The 19,608-nt window shown below is 40.3% G+C and overlaps 3 protein-coding genes across 3 annotated transcripts; 2 read left to right on the top strand and 1 right to left on the bottom strand.

Moving 5' to 3' along the window:
- Window positions 1-121: 121 nt before the first annotated feature.
- Window positions 122-3,180, top strand: cdab (cytidine deaminase b). The gene is made up of 4 exons (XM_061042054.1): window positions 122-389; window positions 1,236-1,347; window positions 2,584-2,641; window positions 2,796-3,180. Exons 1-4 carry the CDS (start codon window positions 191-193, stop codon window positions 2,934-2,936), a joined length of 510 nt encoding a protein of 169 aa, XP_060898037.1. The 5' UTR covers window positions 122-190; the 3' UTR covers window positions 2,937-3,180.
- Window positions 3,181-4,851: 1,671 nt separating this feature from the next.
- LOC132977470 (dnaJ homolog subfamily C member 16-like) lies at window positions 4,852-13,639 on the bottom strand. The gene is made up of 15 exons (XM_061042053.1): window positions 13,224-13,639; window positions 12,978-13,044; window positions 12,710-12,855; window positions 12,100-12,275; window positions 10,440-10,624; window positions 9,530-9,634; window positions 9,178-9,336; window positions 8,885-9,015; window positions 8,113-8,290; window positions 7,774-7,956; window positions 7,581-7,657; window positions 7,366-7,446; window positions 7,141-7,230; window positions 5,674-5,844; window positions 4,852-5,595 (listed from the first exon to the last, which is right to left on the bottom strand). Exons 1-15 carry the CDS (start codon window positions 13,409-13,411, stop codon window positions 5,109-5,111), a joined length of 2,424 nt encoding a protein of 807 aa, XP_060898036.1. The 5' UTR covers window positions 13,412-13,639; the 3' UTR covers window positions 4,852-5,108.
- Window positions 13,640-14,992: 1,353 nt separating this feature from the next.
- Window positions 14,993-18,956, top strand: b3galt6 (UDP-Gal:betaGal beta 1,3-galactosyltransferase polypeptide 6). Its single transcript, XM_061042052.1, has 2 exons — window positions 14,993-15,322; window positions 15,824-18,956. The coding sequence occupies exon 2, from the start codon at window positions 15,834-15,836 to the stop codon at window positions 16,851-16,853; it is 1,020 nt and encodes a 339-aa protein (XP_060898035.1). The 5' UTR covers window positions 14,993-15,322; window positions 15,824-15,833; the 3' UTR covers window positions 16,854-18,956.
- The last annotated feature ends 652 nt before the right edge of the window (window positions 18,957-19,608 follow it).

Raw genomic sequence — 19,608 nt, 5'->3', positions numbered from 1 at the left:
AAATGAAAACGGCAACAACAGAGCTGCTCACATTTCCACATGACAGCATGTTGACATCCCTGTGACTGATTGGCTATGAGCGCTCCCTCTCCCCCACACCTTCACTCTGCCCCATTCACATTTAAAGCAGAGGGCCACAATAGACTCATTCACTGACACACAAATACAGACAAAGACCCAAAGAGAAAGTATGGAGTGTGTCAAGTTCAGCGGGGATGTGATGCATATTAAGGAGCACGGCTCCAGACACTTGTCCCAGGAAGGAGCTGAAGTAGGAGTGAAGGAGCTGATCCAGCGGTCTCAGGAGGCCAAGAAGCAAGCCTACTGTCCGTACAGCAAGTTCAGAGTGGGAGCCGCGCTGCTGACCCTCGACAACTCCGTGTTTACAGGTAAGGCACAGATATCATTTGCCTCTGAATTATTTGATTACAGGACATGTTTAGCTTGAAGGGTTAAAACTAAGGGTTAGGATAAAAAGTCAAGTTTAATGACATTCTGTTTATCTTTAGTGATAAGTATGAAAACTAAACTCTACTTTTTATTCATCGTTTTCCAAACACCAACCTTTTAAGATACAGTATTAACCATTAGGGGCCACAGAATCTATATACAGCATAAGTATTCTAAAAGTGAACATTGTCAATCAGGGAAGAAGTCAGAGGTACATTATTATACAATGTGTTTGAGTCAGCTCTGGTCTTTTTTATTCTTTAGATCATTGTGAATCCTTGAGAAGTAACAGACAGAGGATGTTAAACATCAACTCGATCACAGCTTCACTTTGATACACAAGTTACAACATGAGCAGTAGCTCATCAATAAACTGTTACCAGGCTCACTCTTTATTATCTAAAGAGATTTACACATTTCTCAAGATGATTAACAAATGCTCACTTTCCCGTGAGCTAGGATGATCCTTTGTTGTTACACCACCTGCGTCATCTGTGCTGTTTACACAGACAGGGATGTCAAGTCATTGTCAACAGTCAGGAAAAAACACAGCTCTCCGGTCCATGGCTGGACTCGGCAAAGCCTGGCCTGTCACGTGTCCCTGGGGGGGCAACAAGCTGGCAAACAGCTGTGAGAGCAAAGACTCATTGAGTAACTATTTGACCAAGATAGAAGTAGATAGACAACTAGTTCAATGGTGAAAAGGCCATTTCCCTTCCCCCTCATATTACTTTTTCATTCAACTGAAGAAACTCAAAATAGCTGATGGCATGTTTTCCTTGCAGGTTGCAATGTGGAGAATGCCTGTTACAACCTAGGCGTGTGTGCTGAAAGAAACGCCATCTCAAAGGCAGTGTCCGAGGGCTACAGAAGCTTCAAAGCCATTGCAATCGCAAGGTAACTTCCCCTTTTTTAGTAATTGAAAAAACTGTAATATGGAATGTGAATCTTCCCTGTCCTTGCACAAGCCCACGTTCTCCAGTATTTCCAAACCATAACTCACTGTACTTACGTTTCCCTCTGCACGTCAACATATTGATCAAGCTTAACGTATTGCATAAGAGAGGGCACATGTCCAGATTATGTAAAACTTTTGCTCAAATATTGACCAACAGGTTGAGACGAGAAAAGGTTGACTATCAATCTTTGTCAGGCAGCAGTAAGCATGCTACACCTAAACTAATCATGTGATTTTAATTATCTTAATGATGACAATAACACCTATATCAGCATTCTGAGAAACATTTTAGGAAACAGAGATATAACGTTTATAGATCAGAGCTTATGGTAGCAGTAATTACTTTTCAGACTTATATCAGAGCAAATAGTCTTTTAGAGTCAGAGACAGTGGGGAGTGTTGGAAAGAATAGAGGAACCTACAGAGTAATTAGATTCATACCCGATGTCGCCCTTGATCAGATGTCGCCCTTGAGCACCAGCATGAAACCAAAACCACTCGCGCTGCATTGTTGTGTTAGCATGCTAATGCTAGCGATCTTTATTATGCTCGTATCTTCACACTGCATGTAAATTTACCTGAAATGAGCGTGATCTAGAAACACAGTTAATCAGTGAGTACAGTATGTTATTCTTCTTTTCTCTAGTCCCTCAATTAAACAACTTTTATACGTGAGGGGAGGAGTCAGCCGGCCGTCCTGACGATGTAAACAAAGTGAAGATAGGACTCTGAAAACTCTGAAAACATCACAGACAGTGGGACTCGGGTGTTACACCCATTGTAGACAGTCATGACTCACAGAGTTATTTTCAGAGGATATACTTGATTTATATTACATTTAAGTGTGAAGAATCACATAGAAAGACTTTAAGTTAAAAAAAATAGTTTTAACTTGTGCATTCGTGTACAAAATGAAAGTCTCTTGTCATACACCAAGTAAAAATATGTTTCAGTTTTTTTATTTTTTAATATTTTTTATTCGATTACGTTTCTAGACAGTAGGAGCACTACTGCGGTCTACTTTTATTTGTATTCATTACTATATTTCTATTACTTCTATAAACCAACGAAACAAATACATCCCTGCTTGTGTAAACTTTCTTGGACCAAACTAGATTCTGATTCCAGAAATTCAGACCTCTTGTTTTTTCCCTCCCTTCATGTTTTCTTTGTAGCGACCTGAATGACCAGTTCATCTCCCCGTGTGGCGGCTGCAGGCAGTTCATGAGAGAGGTATGATCCATTACTAGAGCTGTGAACTCCATGAGGACAGTTTATAGAGGATTACAGATCCAGTTTGAACACATAGCTGCTGCTCGGACAACATTTATTTACTTAACCACTTCCTGTATGTTATTTTATTTTTTTATGGGGTGTCCTCTGTCAGTTTGGGCCAAACTGGACCGTGTACCTGTCCAAACCTGACGGCTCGTACGTGACCATGACCGTGAATGAACTGCTGCCCGCCTCCTTCGGCCCTGAAGACCTGTCCATGAAGAAAGTATTCGACATTCCCAATGAGTATTGAGTCTGACTTTGGCGTTTGGTCTTTGAGCCCTATGACACAGTCCGTGTTCAATGCTCTTAATGTGTATCAAGCATGACTTTATTTATGGTAAATATTTGTTTTTGTATAATCTGCCCATTGTAACAGTGTCATATAATCTTAATTAATTCTATGTACAATTTGTTTTAATAAATGAGTCATTAAAAATCCACAAACTGACATTGATGTTATGATTGCTACATCATTGCTTAGTTTCAAGAATCACTAAAGAAAATGAAATAAATATCCAAGCCTTGCCACATGTTTTATTATCTGTTTTAAAAGAAGTTTATTAAATAAGTTACACTTCATTTCTTACAATTTCATGTGGACATAGATGAAGTTCAAAGGACATTAAACAAAAAAAAGGATTAGAAGTTACAGTGTACTTCAAATATTGTTTGAGCAGCAAATGATTCCATTACAGAGTAGAAGAAGAAAGAGGGGATGACACATTTAAGCTGCCAGCGCAAATTCCCTTAACATTTATTAGTGAGTTTAAGTCTAATTATTTCATGCATTCATGTTCACAATAATTTTAGGGGAGAAAATGGGGAAAATGTACTGTAGTACCGGTTATTGTTTCTCCCTGATTCAGACAATTGACGTAAAAAAAAAAAATTAGCGAGATCAGACAAAGAGGCGGTTTTGAACATTATGAGATCACTGAGCCAATATCATATTTAACTTCATCAAAATTCTAGAAATGCTAACTCGATACAAGGCGTAAAAACCTCCATTTTTTTTCTCGCACAGTTTTTTAAAAACGTGAGATGTAAAAAAAAACATGACATGTAAATGGTGTCATCTGATTATTGCCGCATACAGTGATGTGAGATTCTCTGTTCTGTTTTCAAGTTTAACTGAAGGCTCGTGAAAGTAAAAAAAAAAACTAACAAAAAATAAATAATTTATTCATAACGTCAGTGCATCAGTGTCAGTCTCCAAGCCTTTTTGTTTTTATTCGAACCCATGTGGAGATCTGATCACATACATATAGAGGTGAAATCTCAAACTCATTGGCTGAAGGGCTTTTCATTGTAAAAGAGGTGTTTAGGCTTAAGGCAAATTTTAGAGATCAGTTGTTCAAGGACTTAACTAGAGCAACAGTAAATCGCAAAGTCATGCTTTAAGATTTCCTCTTTTGAAATTTACAGAGGCAAAAGTTAAAAGATGATCAAAACTAATATTACTGTAATAATGTTATCTGTAGCACACACATACTGCACATAGGCACATTCCACACACACACAGCAAACCACAGCTAACGACTTTACCTGGATGATTGTTGAGCAAGTGTAGCTGTAGATGGCTAACAACCAGAGATGGCTGCTATAAATGGGCCAGCAGGGCTAAGCTCCACCCCCTTCTTAAACAATAAAGATAAGGAAATGATTCTTTGAATAACTAAGTTACAAGAAAAACACATGACAGCCCGAGCACTGTGGCATCATCATCCAATCTCTTCCCTGATTTAAATGAATGACATGGCTAGCTTCCTTGATTTGCTAATCATTTGGATTTAATTCTATCAGCCCAAGGGCTGCCAGCTTTTGTTCAATGACACAGCTGTAGTGTTGCACTCTGTAGAGGTGCTTACAAGCTAGCTAAGCATCTCTTCTAGCCGGTGATCTTTCCTTATAAATTATAATGACAGTGATGGCACTAATTCTGTTAGCACGCTAATGGTCATTTTCTATTATGTGTTAGCATGCCTGTGTGTGTGTGTGTGTGTGTGTGTGTGTGTGTGTGTGTGTGTGTGTGTGTGTGTGTGTGTGTGTGAGACTAGGCGTGTATGTGTGGGCTACAGCTCAAACCTAACAGGAGGAACTGTTTTTTTTTGTTGTATTTTGTTTTGCTTCTCTGCGTCTCTGTGCAGAAGTCATCAAGCAGCTTAGCTTTTGTAGTTTTGCCTCTCTATGCGTTCTTTTGCAGCTTTTTAACATGCACTTAAATGCATTTTAAATGTTCGATTAGTGCACAAAGTCTAACCGGTAAATCTCTTATCTGCTCCACACTCTGTAACAGATAAATAAATAACATTCTGGAAACAGGATAAAACCGTTTTCAGTGCAGCAACCTATGTAAAGAACTTAAAACAGAAGGTGAGACCAAAATATCTCTGCAACCCTTCGTACCTCTGTGACTGTGAGCTCAGCTCTCTGTGGAGAAGTTGTTTGTGGTTTCATCCAGAATAGGCCATGCAGGGACCTGTAGTCTGGGTAGTGTGCCCTCCATTAGCCTCTCCATCCACAGTCCCAGCCTGTCCAGCTTGTGGTGGACGTCGATGGTGGTGGCCCTACTGGAGCCTCTCTTCCCTCCTGCCCCGTCCTCCCTGGAATGAGACCTGGACCTCGAGTGGGAGCTGGATCTGGACCTCGACCTAGACTTTCTCCTACTGTCGGAGGAGAACGAGGTTTCTGTCGAGGAGTCGTTGGGATCGTCCCCCGTGAAGACAGGTCTAAAGAGACACAGGTATTTCTTGTGGCCGTTGAGAGCCAGAACATGGCCGGAGTAGTCCGAAGACTCCTCGTCCTCCTCGCGGCCCTGGTCCTGCACGGCAGAGGTTGAGCGAAGGAGCGACGGCATCCAGTGGCGGTGCTTATCAGCGTTGAGAAAGGAGAAGTGGAGATTCTGAGTCCTGTAGAGAGAGAAAGGTTTAGGATTAACAAGTGAACATAATACATGAGGATGGGGGGAAAAAGACATGCAGCTTTACCCAGAGAAAGAGAAAACCTCCTTGGCAAATTTCCTGAGCAGGGCGGTCTTGGAGGCGTTGGTAAGCACCAGTACGACATTGATGTGTCCCGGCCTCAGTTTGACCAGGTTGCTGGTGTAAGTGAGGTCTGTCAGCTCGGTCACTTCCACAAAGTCCTTCTTAGGAGGACGGCTGTATGGACCAAGGAGAAAAACAGAGGGCGGTGACACTTTGCACAAAAACATGAATTCTATCCCTTTTTGTTCAGTTGTGTAAGGAGTGGATGGCTGCTGAGGGATTTTCAAAAACACTCTGCTAATTGGTTAAACTAACTTATTTTCTTATTTGTGAAGAATTCAGTTAAAGCTTTTTGGAGCATGTTAATAAGTCAGAAATTCGGAGTTGCTCTTCTGATACCTCATCAGGGACACCCCCCCACCCCCACCTGAAGTCAGAATTACAACTTGGAAACCTTCAGTAGCCTGAGTTAAAAATCCAAACATGGCTGCTATAGGCCCATGCATCAACAGTAACGTTTAAGATGAAAATAGTGTTTATTAGCAGCTGAGTCCTCTTTTTTAAGAATTAAATCAACACGGATAGTACTGTGCAAGTTCTAACTGTCTTGTTATTTTTCGCGCTAACTCTCACTCTTAGCATGTTTGTCATCATCAGGTATTAGCTAACAAAACAAAAGGGACTCCTGGAGGCGTCCATGTTGCCTGGCCAACTCACAACTTGAACATAGTTAACTCAGGTGTGACGTTATTCCAAGCGTTCCGAGCAGGTAAATGGAACGCACCATTAGTATCGGCCCAAAAGTCCCCTATGAATTATCTCCCAATAGATGCAAGTTTAAATGATTGTGAAAACAATCAAGCTACATGTCCACCGACTGTTCTGCCTCCAGATTAAAGTCATTTTTTTCCCCGCCTTTGGCTCAGACTCTCACTGGTGAGTGACTGAGACTTAAACGACTTCACGGTGGAAAGGTCAAAGGAGAAGCTGTGATGAGTAATCCGAGTGTAAAGCTCACCCTCACAGAGGAGCGGTGTGCATCAGTCAGCTGTAAAGACAGACCCTTGGCCACATGCGTATCTGCTGCCATACTTTTCCACAGATTTGTTTACTCTGTAATTTACACCTCAGGCTGCTTCTAGAATACATCAATTCATTAACACTATACTGCTGAGTCATGTTCGATTTTTATTGAGGAGAATTCTTGTGGGACTACATGAGGCTGCTTTTGACAACTGAAGGACGTGCTTCATTGTGAACCACAACCCCCCCCCCCCCCCCGTGGTCCAGCCCAGTTGGATAAACAGCAACTCATGTGAAAAATGAGTTCAAACCACATCAATCAGGGAGTCTGCGTTGCAATCACAACACGTTTTTTGGAGTTCTTATCACACATTTTCTGCAGTCTTATTTGTGAGCAGAGACTGAGGCCAGAGTTTCCTGCTTCCATCTTTGTTTGACCTACGTTACCTTGTGGTATTAGCTCGACTCGAAGCCTCCTCCTCAGTCTGTGGTTGCTCCCTTGGTTTCGGTTTACGAGGTTTGCTTTCGCCTGGCTCACTTAATAAAACATCACAAATAGAAAAAAATAATCAGTTTGGATATCGATAACTTTTACCTCTATGGGGACAAATCTAGTCTGCATGTGGCTTCAGCTGGAGTCAAAACCACAGCAGATGTACACGTCTCTCTCACCTGAAGGCCTGAATGATGACTGTGCCAAACAGAATAAAGAGGGCAGAGAAGATCAGCGACAGGATGGGCATCATCTCTCGCCTTGATGAGAGGACACAAGACACATGTAATGAGTTAACCACGTGGGAGAAGATTCACGCCATATCAGACAATAACAGGCCTTTCTTTTGCACTAAACAAATGATGCAAACTCTTCAGGGGAAGTGCTGTCTCACCAGTTTGAGTAGAGGAGGTCATCATATACTTGAAGGATGTAATCATAGGCAGCGTTCATCCACTGAATTATAAACATCTGGAAAGTTGAATATCAAAAATAAAAACATTGGCATTCATCAAAAAGGTTCCGGCTTCAGGTGTGTGTAAGCCACCGCCCCGTAGAAGTAAAGAGTGTGTGTCTACGGGACTTACCGGAGCCATCTCGTTATTGAGTTCAGGCAGGGTGGATTCCAAGGTCAGGTACGTGGGGTCTTTCTGAAGGAGCTCCAGCTGTTCATGGAGACGGTACTTATCCTCCTCGCTGCCATTCCAGCCGCCGCTTACAGAGCGGTAGAGAACCCTGCCAGCCTGGCTCCGCCTCTCGAGAAGCACAACCTGTAAGAGATGTTAAGAATGACTTTAACGGGGTGTGCTGGCAGCAGAGTGGTTAGGCTCCAAGCTGGCTTCCATCACTACTTGCTTTGATTTTCTTAAATATTTTGATTGAGGAGTCATGTTAGTAAGTTTGTATGATTTTTATAATCCACTGACCTGAGGTGAGAGTGCGGCCTGATTGTGGAGCAGAGCCTGACAGAGAGGCTGCTGGTGTCGCTGATAGACGTACGCAAACCGCAGCACCTCTTTACTGTTCGCCGACGCAAAGTCAAGGAAGGCCTTATTGCCCGAGAGAAAGGCTGGGTCCTCCCCTGTGATCAGCAGCACACAGTACCTGCAAAGATTTCAAGTTTCTTTAGCGATCCCGGGATTTTCATTCAAATTCACAAGAACCTGGTCGAGCTTGTTTTCCTTTTCTTTCTTTTACAAAATCAGTGAGAGTAGAAAGGGAGTGGTGAGGCGATTATGAAGGTCGTCGTTTTAGAGCTCCTGTGAAGAAGACTAAAAGACTCCAGGTCTCATTTTTACCAAGTGCAATTAATATGTTAAACAACAATTAGCTATTTGTTGCTCTTTTTGCACTTGAATTGCACATTTGCACATCTCCACTTTGCACTTTAATAACTTGAATTTCCATTCTGGTACGGGCTCTTGACTGATTTTATTGTGCTGTTTTTATTTGGTTTTATATTTTGCTGTGTTGTCTTATTTTAAAATTCGTTCTGGTTTATGTTTTATGGTGATGTTGTCCTTGTGTTTCTTGTCTTCTGTGTGCTCCTGTTGCAACGCAAGATTTCCCCTTGTGGGACAATAAAAAAATCTTAATCTGAATCTGAAGACGCATTCTCTTATTATACAAGAGTTCAATGTCAGTGAGATATTAACAGCAGGACCAGAAGCTAGGACTCCTGCGTGTGGAAATTCTTACTTTCTCCGACGGTGAAACTGCTTTACAGGACAGAGCTCATCAAAGAGCTGCTGGTTGACCAGCCGCGGCACCTGCAGGAACTTGTTGTTGGAGACAAACTCATCCATGATCTGTCGCTTCATCCCTCTTGCCTGAAAGAGAAAAAGAAAAGACAGAGGCTGTGAAGCTAGAACATGTTTAAGAGCTCAATTTAAAAAAAAAAAATGAACTGGTAAAAATGTATCATTTTATCAAAATCAAAAAATGGTTAAGCCTTGAAGAATGATAAAGACTTAACGCTGTAATGGGTGTACCTGGATGATGTCCACAGGCTTCTGTGTATCCTCCTTAAAGAGCAGCATGGTGGGGGCGTAGGTGTTTATGTTGAACTGCCGCAGTATTCGAGTGCTGTGTGTTTCACCTTGATCCACGTAGCCGAAGCGCACATAGTCTCTGAAGGCAAACGCTGTTAACTGGAGAGTGGAGGTGGGAAGATGTGATCCTTAAAATACTTTTTCCATCTACACATTTCAAGTTCTTTTACATTAACTCTGAAGGTAGTTAGTCTCATTAGTCAGAAATATATTTCCAGTTCATTTGACAATGACATGTATACAATTCTGTATCTGCAGTTACTTCTCTGCTTCCTGTGAACACATAACTTACTTTGTACAGTAGAGAGGCGGAAGGGACTTGGTCAAACAAGAGAACACTGGGCTTATTTTCAGCATGCCAGTTATCCATAAAAGCCACGTAGTTGTTATCTGAGACCTGAAAAACAATGAAAAGTAGTTCAATTATGTGTTCTTGCCATAGGCGATTTTAGACCCTTTAGTCCCAGCTTGAAGCAACCAAATAAAATAATTAGGAAGAATGCATTCGAGCTGTTTTTGTGGTTTTGCTCCTAGAAATGGAGGGGGGGTAAATATTATTGAAAGCGGATTTAAAGCCTCCTACTTGATTTGCTGCTTCAACTAAAAGTGGCATTGACGAGCACTATGACTCCACTTCTTCGGGTGAAAATTTGGGGCTTTTTTTTTCGTTCCTAAAACGCCTGGGGGGGGGGAAAACAGCTAGGAGCGACTGTCCATGCGCATAGGGGTGAAAAAATAAAATGGAAAATGGATTGAGCAAACGTAGAGCTCTCGCTGTTGCTTTGCTCCTAGACAAGGAGGGGGAGGGGTGTCATAAAAAAGTGGTTGTTTTGAATACAAAAAAAAAAAAAAAGGAACAGTATAGTGAATTCCACCATCCCCCCCTCCCCCAACAGTGTGTGCAGATCAAGACATGAGCCAATCAGACCAAAATTTGTTGTTTAAACCTGGTTGTGAACATGTTAAGAAATATTAAGGTCTAGACCTCCTCTTTGTGTCTTGATGGAACATTTGTTATAAAACGTTGAAATAAAGATTGACTGATCCCTTCGCTCTTTGGATACTACTCTTAACAAGTAGTGCTTTTGAATCTACATTAACCTAATCAGGCCCAGTATGTTATCCATGATAAGATCTATAAAATCCAGAAAAAACATTAGACTATAATTCCTCAGAAACAGCCACACGTCAATGGCATTTACCTTTTCCACCAGTTTCTGGGGCAGCAGGTCTTCTATGAACTGTCGCAGGTGCTCCCGAACCACAGCCTGATGGAAGAAGGTCACTCTGCCGTTCACCAGCCCTATGATGGAGGGTGCACGATGGGCGCCCAGCTGGTTGGCCAGGCGACGCTCATAACCCAGGTCCACAATGCCAATACCGACACCTGATGCAGGAGGAAAAGAAAACAGACTGGTATTGTATCTGTAGACCACCTGCAACTTTTTTATGTTATGTTATTCAAGTGATTTTGGACAATAAATCCAGTAACAGCAAACACAGAGCACTGCCTTACTGTTCACACTTCTGGTGACAAAACTGCTGTGTTCATTTTTATATGAATTCTCATATCGCAAGAACAATGACATTGCAATTTTTAATAAATTCTAATATAGACACAACAAACTTAGATCATGTTCTTAAAGCAACTCCTGTCTTTCACCAAACATCCAGAGGAAAGGGACTATCTAATGGATCTGCTCCATAAAAAATGCATAGATTCTGTTTTTAGGGTTTTGCAGAGTTGTGTTTCCATCCAGTGATATATTTAAGCACCTGAGGAAACAAGCCAACATGGCATTAAGTCACATCAGATCAGGTTCTTTTACTGTTCAGTTAATGATGACAATGACAGAGAGGGGTTCATTGAATTATCAAGAAGCACTGAAATCACAGTTAGCTGCTTTTTAAACTGGTACAGTGGTTTATTGTTGTCCAGCACAAAAAACACAACTTATAGGATGTTCTCAGTAATTCAAATGAAAATAACTACACACAGTGCAAACAATCTCACCCAAACTGAACATTAGTAGCTTTGTAATGGATGCTGGGCCAAAGCTGTCATACCAAATTGCATTATATGGTACAGTTGTGCATATTACTTATGAACCGCTGAAGATACAAACACTGCAAGAGGATTTTAGAATTTGTGTTAGGTTCCAAATAACTCGATTATAATTTTTTTCGATGTGTTAGAAAAAAATCAGTTTTCATACCAAATTGAACATACTACTCTATAAGGCCATAATGAGTCACTCTTCTGTTCTGCTCCTCTGGTTGTGGTATTTTACCCCAAACTATCCAAGTCTGTTTAGTCAGGTTAAGCTTCTACTAGAGTATATATTCGGACAGAGTAAAGTTTTTTTACGAGCTGATACAGCCTGATGACTAAGACTAACAAAGGGTCCACTGGGTTACATAAATATGCAGGGATATTTTTCAAGAGCAGGCCACTTGGGTACAACAGAGCCAGCATGGGATTAAGTAGAGTGGGAACTTGTAATTGTACTTCCACTTTGCAGAATTGACTCAACAACTTTAAATGCATCCCCAGTGTCAAAACTTTGTGACCTCGTGTTTAATTCATCCAATGAACAAATAAACCCTGATGAATAATTAAAGAAATGACTTTCTGTGAAGCACCTCAACACTTACAATGACATATAACGGCCTGCCACTGAGCAGACATCGACCTTATGTTGTGATACTTTACGGATCATAACAATCAAACCAGCCCTGACTCAGAGGGTGTGTGTGTGTGTGTGTGTGTGTGTGTGTGTGTGTGTGTGTGTGTGTGTGTGTGTGTGTGTGTGTGTGTGTGTGTGTGTGTGTGTGTGTGTGTGTGGGGGGGGGGGAAATTACCCAGAGGCTCCAGCTCCTGCACCGTCTCCTTCCACACAGGCTCAATGTGGATGCATGCAAAGCACCACTCAGAGGTCACTTTGATGAGGTACGGCCTCTTGTGGCTGTCTGGAAGGACATCAGTGTTAAACTGTGCGTGGTGAAGCAGGTACTTGCTGTCTGCAAAGTCCCTGGACCTGGAGGAGGGTTGGAAACAAGACAGTGAGCCTTTTTATAGACATACAGTCTACAGAGTGATGTTCTGTCAGGCCTGTGAGAAACTCCTATCCGTCCATCCTTTCTCAATCTTTGGCTACATCGTTACAACATTTAGTTTTTTAGTCAGACTTTTTGGATCTTCTTATAATTATGAGCTCTAAAATCAAAATGTAAGGATAACTGGTTTGCATTTGAGCAGCAACCAAGTCAGCAACCAATAATTACATTAAAAAAAATGTCATATTCAATAAATTGGATTATTTAAAACACCAGTTCTACTTCTCTTTAGCATCGAAGCTCAGATTATTTACTTTAAATTGCAAATTTTTTGTCCAAATTCTGCTGATACTGATGTAGACACTGACCACAACCCCTGTGGTTAATGAAAGACAAAGTTCTCAACGTGGAGTACCTGGGGAAATGGAAAAAAGACTCGTCGAAGTAGAAGCTGTTGTGAAAGCCGCGGAAACCTTGCTGCTGAGACTGTCCATAGGGCTGGTTTTCATCCACCTGTCCATAGCGGTCAAAGTTGGACCTCCGTTCCTCATTAGACAGAATCTGTAAAGTAAAAGGACAGTGACAACTGTGTTTTTTTATGACTGCAGAGAGAACATAATTCAGAAAGTAAATTAGACTGAGTGAGCCACACAAACAAACAGGACATGAGCCATGTCACCGACCTCATATGACTTGGAAACCTTGATGAACATGTCTTCAGCTTTGGGGTCCTTGTTCTTGTCTGGGTGCCTGAAAGAGTCCATCAGAGGACATCATAAATCACAGCTATGTGTTGCAAAGGGTTAGGAAGTTGTCAGTTCAACGTTTTACATGTGATGATAAAGAAGCACAGTGGTTAAGTGAAAAGTGACCATCTTCTACTTCCAAAATGAGATGGCCTTTAGGGGGACTTGCTGTCAATCACTCACCATTCTTTGGCCAGATTCTTGTATGCCTTCTTGATTTCTGCTTGACTCGCACTCCTGCTGACACCCAGGATTTTGTAGGGGTCTGATTCAGACGATGTTCCCACCATCTGTACAGCCACACTTAGCAGAAAAATGGCGAGCAAAGCTGGACATGTCAGAGAATGTCGGCAGGTTCTCCTGACCGTCATAGCTTCCGTCTGTCCTCCTCGTCCAACGTTTATACCACTTAGACCCCGAGCTGCCCGTCGGTCGATCAACGTTACAAATGTATTCTGTGACTATCAAACCAGTAGATTACATACCCGGCTCGGTTCACGTCTTGAATTTTAAGTTCACTACATACGACATGCTAGCGGTTTACTACGATAAGGCCATTATTTTTTCCAGCAAACGCATTTAGTCAGTGTCACATCCGCAATAAAAGCTTGAGCTTCCGCTTATGTATTTCAAAATAAAAGGAGCGTAATTATTTTTCAATCTAATTAAATATCTGTTTTTTATGATGGACAAAAAATGACTAAAGTATAAATAAATAAATAAATGTTAGGATAAATGCATACAATAATGTATAAATAATTAAATAATTAAATAAATGCATCAATAAATATATAAATGCTGAAAACAATACATCAATGAATAAATAATAAATACACTTTGTTAATGAGTAAATCAATTCATTTATTAGCGTATTTCTACAGTTATATATGTATTAATGCATACATTTCCACATTAATTGAGTTATTAATTTATTTCTGTATTTTTACATTTACACATCTATTTATTTCTGTGTCCAGGTCGTAAGAGGAAAAGTATATATGTAAATTTGCTTCTGTCTGTTTTTCAAAATTAACCAATCCTACTTCAGTAATGTTAGGACGGCCCACAGAAATACATAAATAAATATATGAATATATTTATTTATATATTTATTGTATGCATTTCTCCCAACATTTATTTATTTATTCATTTATTTATACTTTAGTCATTTTTTTGTCCCTCATAGTTTTTACCATAGACTGTAAATATATTTTTACATGAGTTCTGAATAAATTACAATACAACATGGGGCTATAAAGAAGATCTCGCATACTGTAAGACACAAGAGAGATACGGAGTTTTCAGGCGTGCTGTTATGTGTCACAGAGTCACAAACAATGGGTAAACAAAGCAATAATGAGCGTTGAATCACAGTTTGAACTTGTAAAGGTTGATGATGGTAAAAGAGAGTATGCTGTAAGTTAAAATATATCAGACCTCGTTTTAAGGTTGTGAATATCCAGTCTAAATTAATTTAAATTGTGTGCGCAGGCAATTTTTATGCTTTTATTTTGAAACAATGAAAAATAACATCGGGGTTTGGGTTTGTCTTGCTTATTTCTTAAAACTTGACAACTATTTCACACTGGCATAATGCGGCTGTGCTATCGCTCCCTGTTTTTTATTCGTTTCAATATAATTTTGCCTGTAATTCATTTTCTGATACGGCTGTTCTATTAAGAATCATCACTCTCATATATATATTAAAAACTATTCGATTAAATATATTGTACATTTTTCATGTTATTTAAATTTCGTACAGTTCCTGGCCAAAAAAAACTTTAAAGGAAGACTTGCCATTTCGTTGTATTTTGATGATTCCCAGTAGGTATTTTTTTATTTCAAAACTCATATTGAAAATTTTACCGTTACAGATTGAGAAATTATTTACTTTGTAAATATTGATTTATTTTCATTTTTTCCCCCTATTTAGTTTGGGCTTCACTTCCGTTTCCGCTGTCGTCACAGTTAGACAGAACTGATTTGGTTTTTTGCACCATGAAACAAAAAAGATGAATTCTTTGACACCTGAAACACATCACCCGTCGAACGATTTAACCTGGTCGCTGTAACCTGCGTAGTCGGAAAAGCTTGACCCTCTGGTTTCCATCTCCAGTTTGAACCAATATGAACAACTTGAGCACGTTTGCATTCTGTGGAGTCAGCTTACCAAGTGCGCAGAGGGTCTTATAGCGGTAGCTAGCGTTAGCTCTACAAAGCTGCCGTCTGTGGCCCGTTTCGGCTGTTTCACGCACAGGAACTGGTTCTTTGAACAAGCTCAGGTAACTAACAAACATGTATAATTGTATTACTGAAAACAACAATGCTCCGAAACATATTGCTTAATTCAGTAACACAGTTAAGCAAGCTGATGGTCATGCCACACAATGATGGGTGTGCAGCTGTGAAGTGGTTTTTCTGTTATCTTCCTCAAAATCTGAGAATCACTTGTCCTCGCTATCAAACTCTGAATGACAGGATTTGAAGGTGCTACTAATAGTTAACTGCACAAACTAAAACTAGACCTAATTTCCTGATGTTGTTGAATGTTTGTTTACATCTGTAAAAACTGTAATAGCAGCTGTAAACAACCAGAAGTGCTCTGTGATCAGTAACTGCAACATCCCTAAACCACATATTTACTATATCGAACAATGAGAAACACAAAATAAGTCATTGGTTGTCTGTTACCTTTGCTATTTTCTTTTTGCAATGTTGCATGCTTGAAGAAATGTAAGCTTCTAGGTCTAATGTTTGTGTTTTGGTTATATATTTCATTTCAGACTCAACGCCATGCATCTGTTACGTCTAGTGTGCCGCCACAAGACAGCCCTGGTCATTGGCACAGTGTGCAGCTTTGCTGTAGTTCTGGTTTTCTTGGCCAAATGTACCTCAGAAACCCTGAAACAGGGCCACCAGGATCCACCAGGCCTAGCCCCTCATGCAATTGCGTTGCAATCCCATCCAGAAAATCACAACCCCCCCTCTACATCTAAAGACTTGTCAGCACTGCTGGTGGTCCTCATCACAACTGGACCAAAGTACACAGAGAGGAGGAGTATCATCCGCAGCACCTGGCTGGCCAAGCGGGACTCTGATGTTCTGGCCATGTTTGTGGTGGGAACTCAGGGGCTTCTCAATGAGGACCTTCAGAACCTGAACACAGAGCAGGGGCGGCACAAGGACCTCCTCTTACTGCCTGACTTGCGAGATTCTTACGAGAACTTAACACTGAAGCTGATGCACATGTACTCCTGGCTGGACCAGAATGTGGAGTTCAAGTTTGTCCTCAAAGCAGATGATGACACATTCGCTCGCTTGGACATCCTGAAGGAGGAGCTGAAGGGGAAAGAGCCCAGCCGATTATACTGGGGCTTCTTTTCAGGGAGGGGGCGAGTGAAAACAGCTGGAAAGTGGCGGGAAAGCTCATGGGAGCTTTGTGACTACTACCTGCCCTACGCACTGGGAGGGGGCTACATCCTCTCAGCAGACCTTGTACATTATATTCATATTAGTGCAGGATACTTAAAAACATGGCAGAGTGAGGATGTGTCACTGGGCGCTTGGCTGGCACCAGTGGATGTTCGCAGAGTACATGACCCACGCTTTGACACAGAATACAAATCGCGCGGTTGCAACAACAAATACCTGGTGACACATAAGCAGAGCTTGGAGGACATGCTGGAAAAACACCAGACTTTGCAGCGTGACAGCCGGCTCTGCAAGGAGGAAGTCAAGCTGCGATTGTCCTATGTCTACGACTGGAGTGTTCCACCATCACAGTGCTGCCAAAGGAAGGACGGCATTCCTTAAATATGTTCTTTTAACAAGACTGAAGGTACACCCTGTTGAACATCTCTCTTGTCTGAAAAAGTTAAGCAGTAATACTTTTCAACCAAGGCAAGGAATTCCATTTAAAGATGTGTAATGGGTCCCAGACAGACATCAAAATAAATATGCTAAAACTGTTTAAAAGGTTATTTCAGATTTGGAGAATCCTTTAAATTGCAACAACAAAAACCGGATCACCCAATCACTTCGTATATTTGCGACATACGTTCAGCTAAGCACAATCTTTTCTTCCGTTGAAACCAATTTGAAGATTTTTTAAAAGAAATGTTGTGCAGTGTTTCCAATTTCATTAAGACTAATATAGGTGTCATGTGTTTTAAGCAACACCTGGTCTTATTTGGTTTGGATTGCGGCGGATAAAGCAATGAGACCTGTTTTTTTTCCTTCTGCTTACAGAATCAAATAAGGTTTTTACAAATCTGAAAAGTGTCTTTAAAGTCTTTCTATGTGATTTTTCACACTTAAATGTAATAGAAATCAAGTATATCCTCTGAAAATAACTCTGTGAGTCATGACTGTCTACAATGGGTGTAACACCCGAGTCCCACTGTCTGATGTTTTCAGAGTCCTATCTTCACTTTGTTTACATCGCCGGGACGGCCGGCTGACTCCTCCCCTCGTGTATAAAAGTTGTTTAATTGAGGGACTAGAGAAAAGAAGAATAACATACTGTACTCACTGATTAACTGTGTTTCTAGATCACGCTCATTTCAGGTAAATTTACATGCAGTGTGAAGATACGAGCAGAATAAAGATCACTAGCATTAGCATGCTAACACAACAATGCAGCGCGAGTTGTTTTGGTGTCATGCTGGTGCTCAAGGGTGACATCTGCTGGATCAAAAAATCACATTTAAAGCCTTTAAACAGTCCATATGGTAATATAGTCAAGGTCTGACTACTCAAAATAACATCTGTTTTTTACTTGACTGGGTTTAGTGTGAGATGGGAAGTGAACAAGTGATATAACAAAGCTGATATCTCTATTTCCCCCCCAAAAAAAGATTTTAAACAGCATAAAACCTTTTGCATATTCGGCCATCTGGTTTTGCGACTTTAAACGGCATGATACTAAAGAATAGACCCCTTAAAAATGGCCCCATAACTTATGAACTAACTGGCGACTTTAGCCGTGTCTTCTTGCTTACCAATGAACTCGTTTGGCCCGGTTCTGTGGACCCATATGAATGTGCTCTTCACGGCTTATTCACCACATCTGTTCCTCTTCTTCCCTGTCTTTGTTCCCCTGCTGTTCCTCTCGCGGAATACGTTACAACACTATGACATATGTTTCAAGATGATCTCGATATAAAAGAAAATACAGGGTAACACAGATGGGAGACTCTCACCCTGCCAGGATGTCTTTCTTGAAAGCAATTTTGCATTTGTATTTTATTTATTGTTAATTTATTGTGCAGCAAGTACCTCACACTGGTATTGATATGGGACTTAAGAACAGTGGCTGTGGTCGCTGCTTGTGATCAAAGTTTTGTATTTATTAACTGCTTGGGGGACAGGAAATGTTCACTTTTTAAATGTCAAATGTTTGTTTACGGTCAATGGTACTCAAGAAGATGTCATGTGTTTTGAAGTGCAAAAAAAAATGGTTGAATGTTTTACCATTCAACAGGCCGCCTTATTCTTTATACTGGAGTTTATGTGAAGGGTTTATGATTACTTCTACATGTCCAAGTTATTCTGAATACTTATAACTCAAGATCCAAACATTTTCTGACTTGAAATGTCAAGTTGTTTGTTCATGTTTGTTTCCAAACAAATCACAGATTCAGTTGGACAAACCTGCGGGGGACTACCTGCTGGCACTTGGTAACTTTTTTTAAACTAAAAACAAAATAATTGTAAGGTCCATGAATTTCAAGTGTCTAGTTCTTTTTTATCTTCAACATGAACTGTTTGTCCTCATTCCTAAAGCTATGTCCTGCAAATGATCAAACGGTATGAAATGATGGAGATTTTTTTTTTTTTTTTTTTTTTACTGCTGTTAAGTTTTTTTTTTGTCACCATCGTCTCACTGTTGTCACTAGTAATATATATACATACTTGTATCTTTTTGGGCCTGTTCTGTGCACACATCTATTGCATGGCTGTCCATTCTGGGTGAGAGGTCCCTCCTCTGTGACTCCCTAAGTCACCTTGCTGAGTTTCCTTGCTCAAAGGATTTTTTCCTTCTTTTTTCTGTTTATCTCAGTTATCTTAACTTCATAATACTCCAGTAATGAAAAATGTAAATTTGAGTTTTTAAAACTTTTATAATTCTTAGTCAAGTACTTAAGTAAAAATCGGATTTTATAAAGGGTACTCCAAGTGCATCAAACAGATCTATGGCAACCGTCAGACACATTGTGCAGCCCTTGAACATGACATGGAATGCATACCTTAACCATTACACGGTTATTATTAAGTAATAAGAAATAATCTTGAGAATATTCAAAAAACATTTGATTAGTAAAAATAAAGAATCAATCATTTGAAAGAGAACATAACCATGATTGTCATTGATTTTAAGTGAAAATAGTAAAGCATAATTTGCATCAAGAGATTGAAAATATTAGAATGTTATGGATTGATGCATTATTTCTGCAAATTGTGTTTTCACAGGTTCTACCACTCTTAAAGGAAAACCCTTGCCTCAGGGTCTTTCTTGACATGCCCAAAGAGGTAAATGATGTAACAGCAAATGGTGTGGCTACTCTCC

The sequence above is a fragment of the Labrus mixtus genome, chromosome 7 (assembly GCF_963584025.1).
Source record: "Labrus mixtus chromosome 7, fLabMix1.1, whole genome shotgun sequence".
NCBI classification, from domain to species: domain Eukaryota; kingdom Metazoa; phylum Chordata; class Actinopteri; order Labriformes; family Labridae; genus Labrus; species Labrus mixtus.
The sequence above is the reverse complement of the archived record's forward strand: the minus strand, read 5'-3'. Positions and strand labels throughout refer to the sequence as shown.

Excerpts from the sequence above, each read along its gene's own strand:
- cdab (XM_061042054.1), top strand. The coding sequence starts at position 191 with ATGGAGTGTGTCAAGTTCAGCGGGGATGTGATGCATATTAAGGAGCAC. Across the intron at positions 390-1,235 it reads CGACAACTCCGTGTTTACAG|GTTGCAATGTGGAGAATGCC; the intron begins GTAAGGCACAGA and ends TTTTCCTTGCAG. Across the intron at positions 2,642-2,795 it reads GCAGGCAGTTCATGAGAGAG|TTTGGGCCAAACTGGACCGT; the intron begins GTATGATCCATT and ends GTCCTCTGTCAG.
- LOC132977470 (XM_061042053.1), bottom strand. The coding sequence starts at position 13,411 with ATGACGGTCAGGAGAACCTGCCGACATTCTCTGACATGTCCAGCTTTG. Across the intron at positions 7,658-7,773 it reads TCAATAACGAGATGGCTCCG|ATGTTTATAATTCAGTGGAT; the intron begins GTAAGTCCCGTA and ends TCAACTTTCCAG. Across the intron at positions 7,447-7,580 it reads GACCTCCTCTACTCAAACTG|GCGAGAGATGATGCCCATCC; the intron begins GTGAGACAGCAC and ends CCTCTCATCAAG.
- b3galt6 (XM_061042052.1), top strand. The coding sequence starts at position 15,834 with ATGCATCTGTTACGTCTAGTGTGCCGCCACAAGACAGCCCTGGTCATT.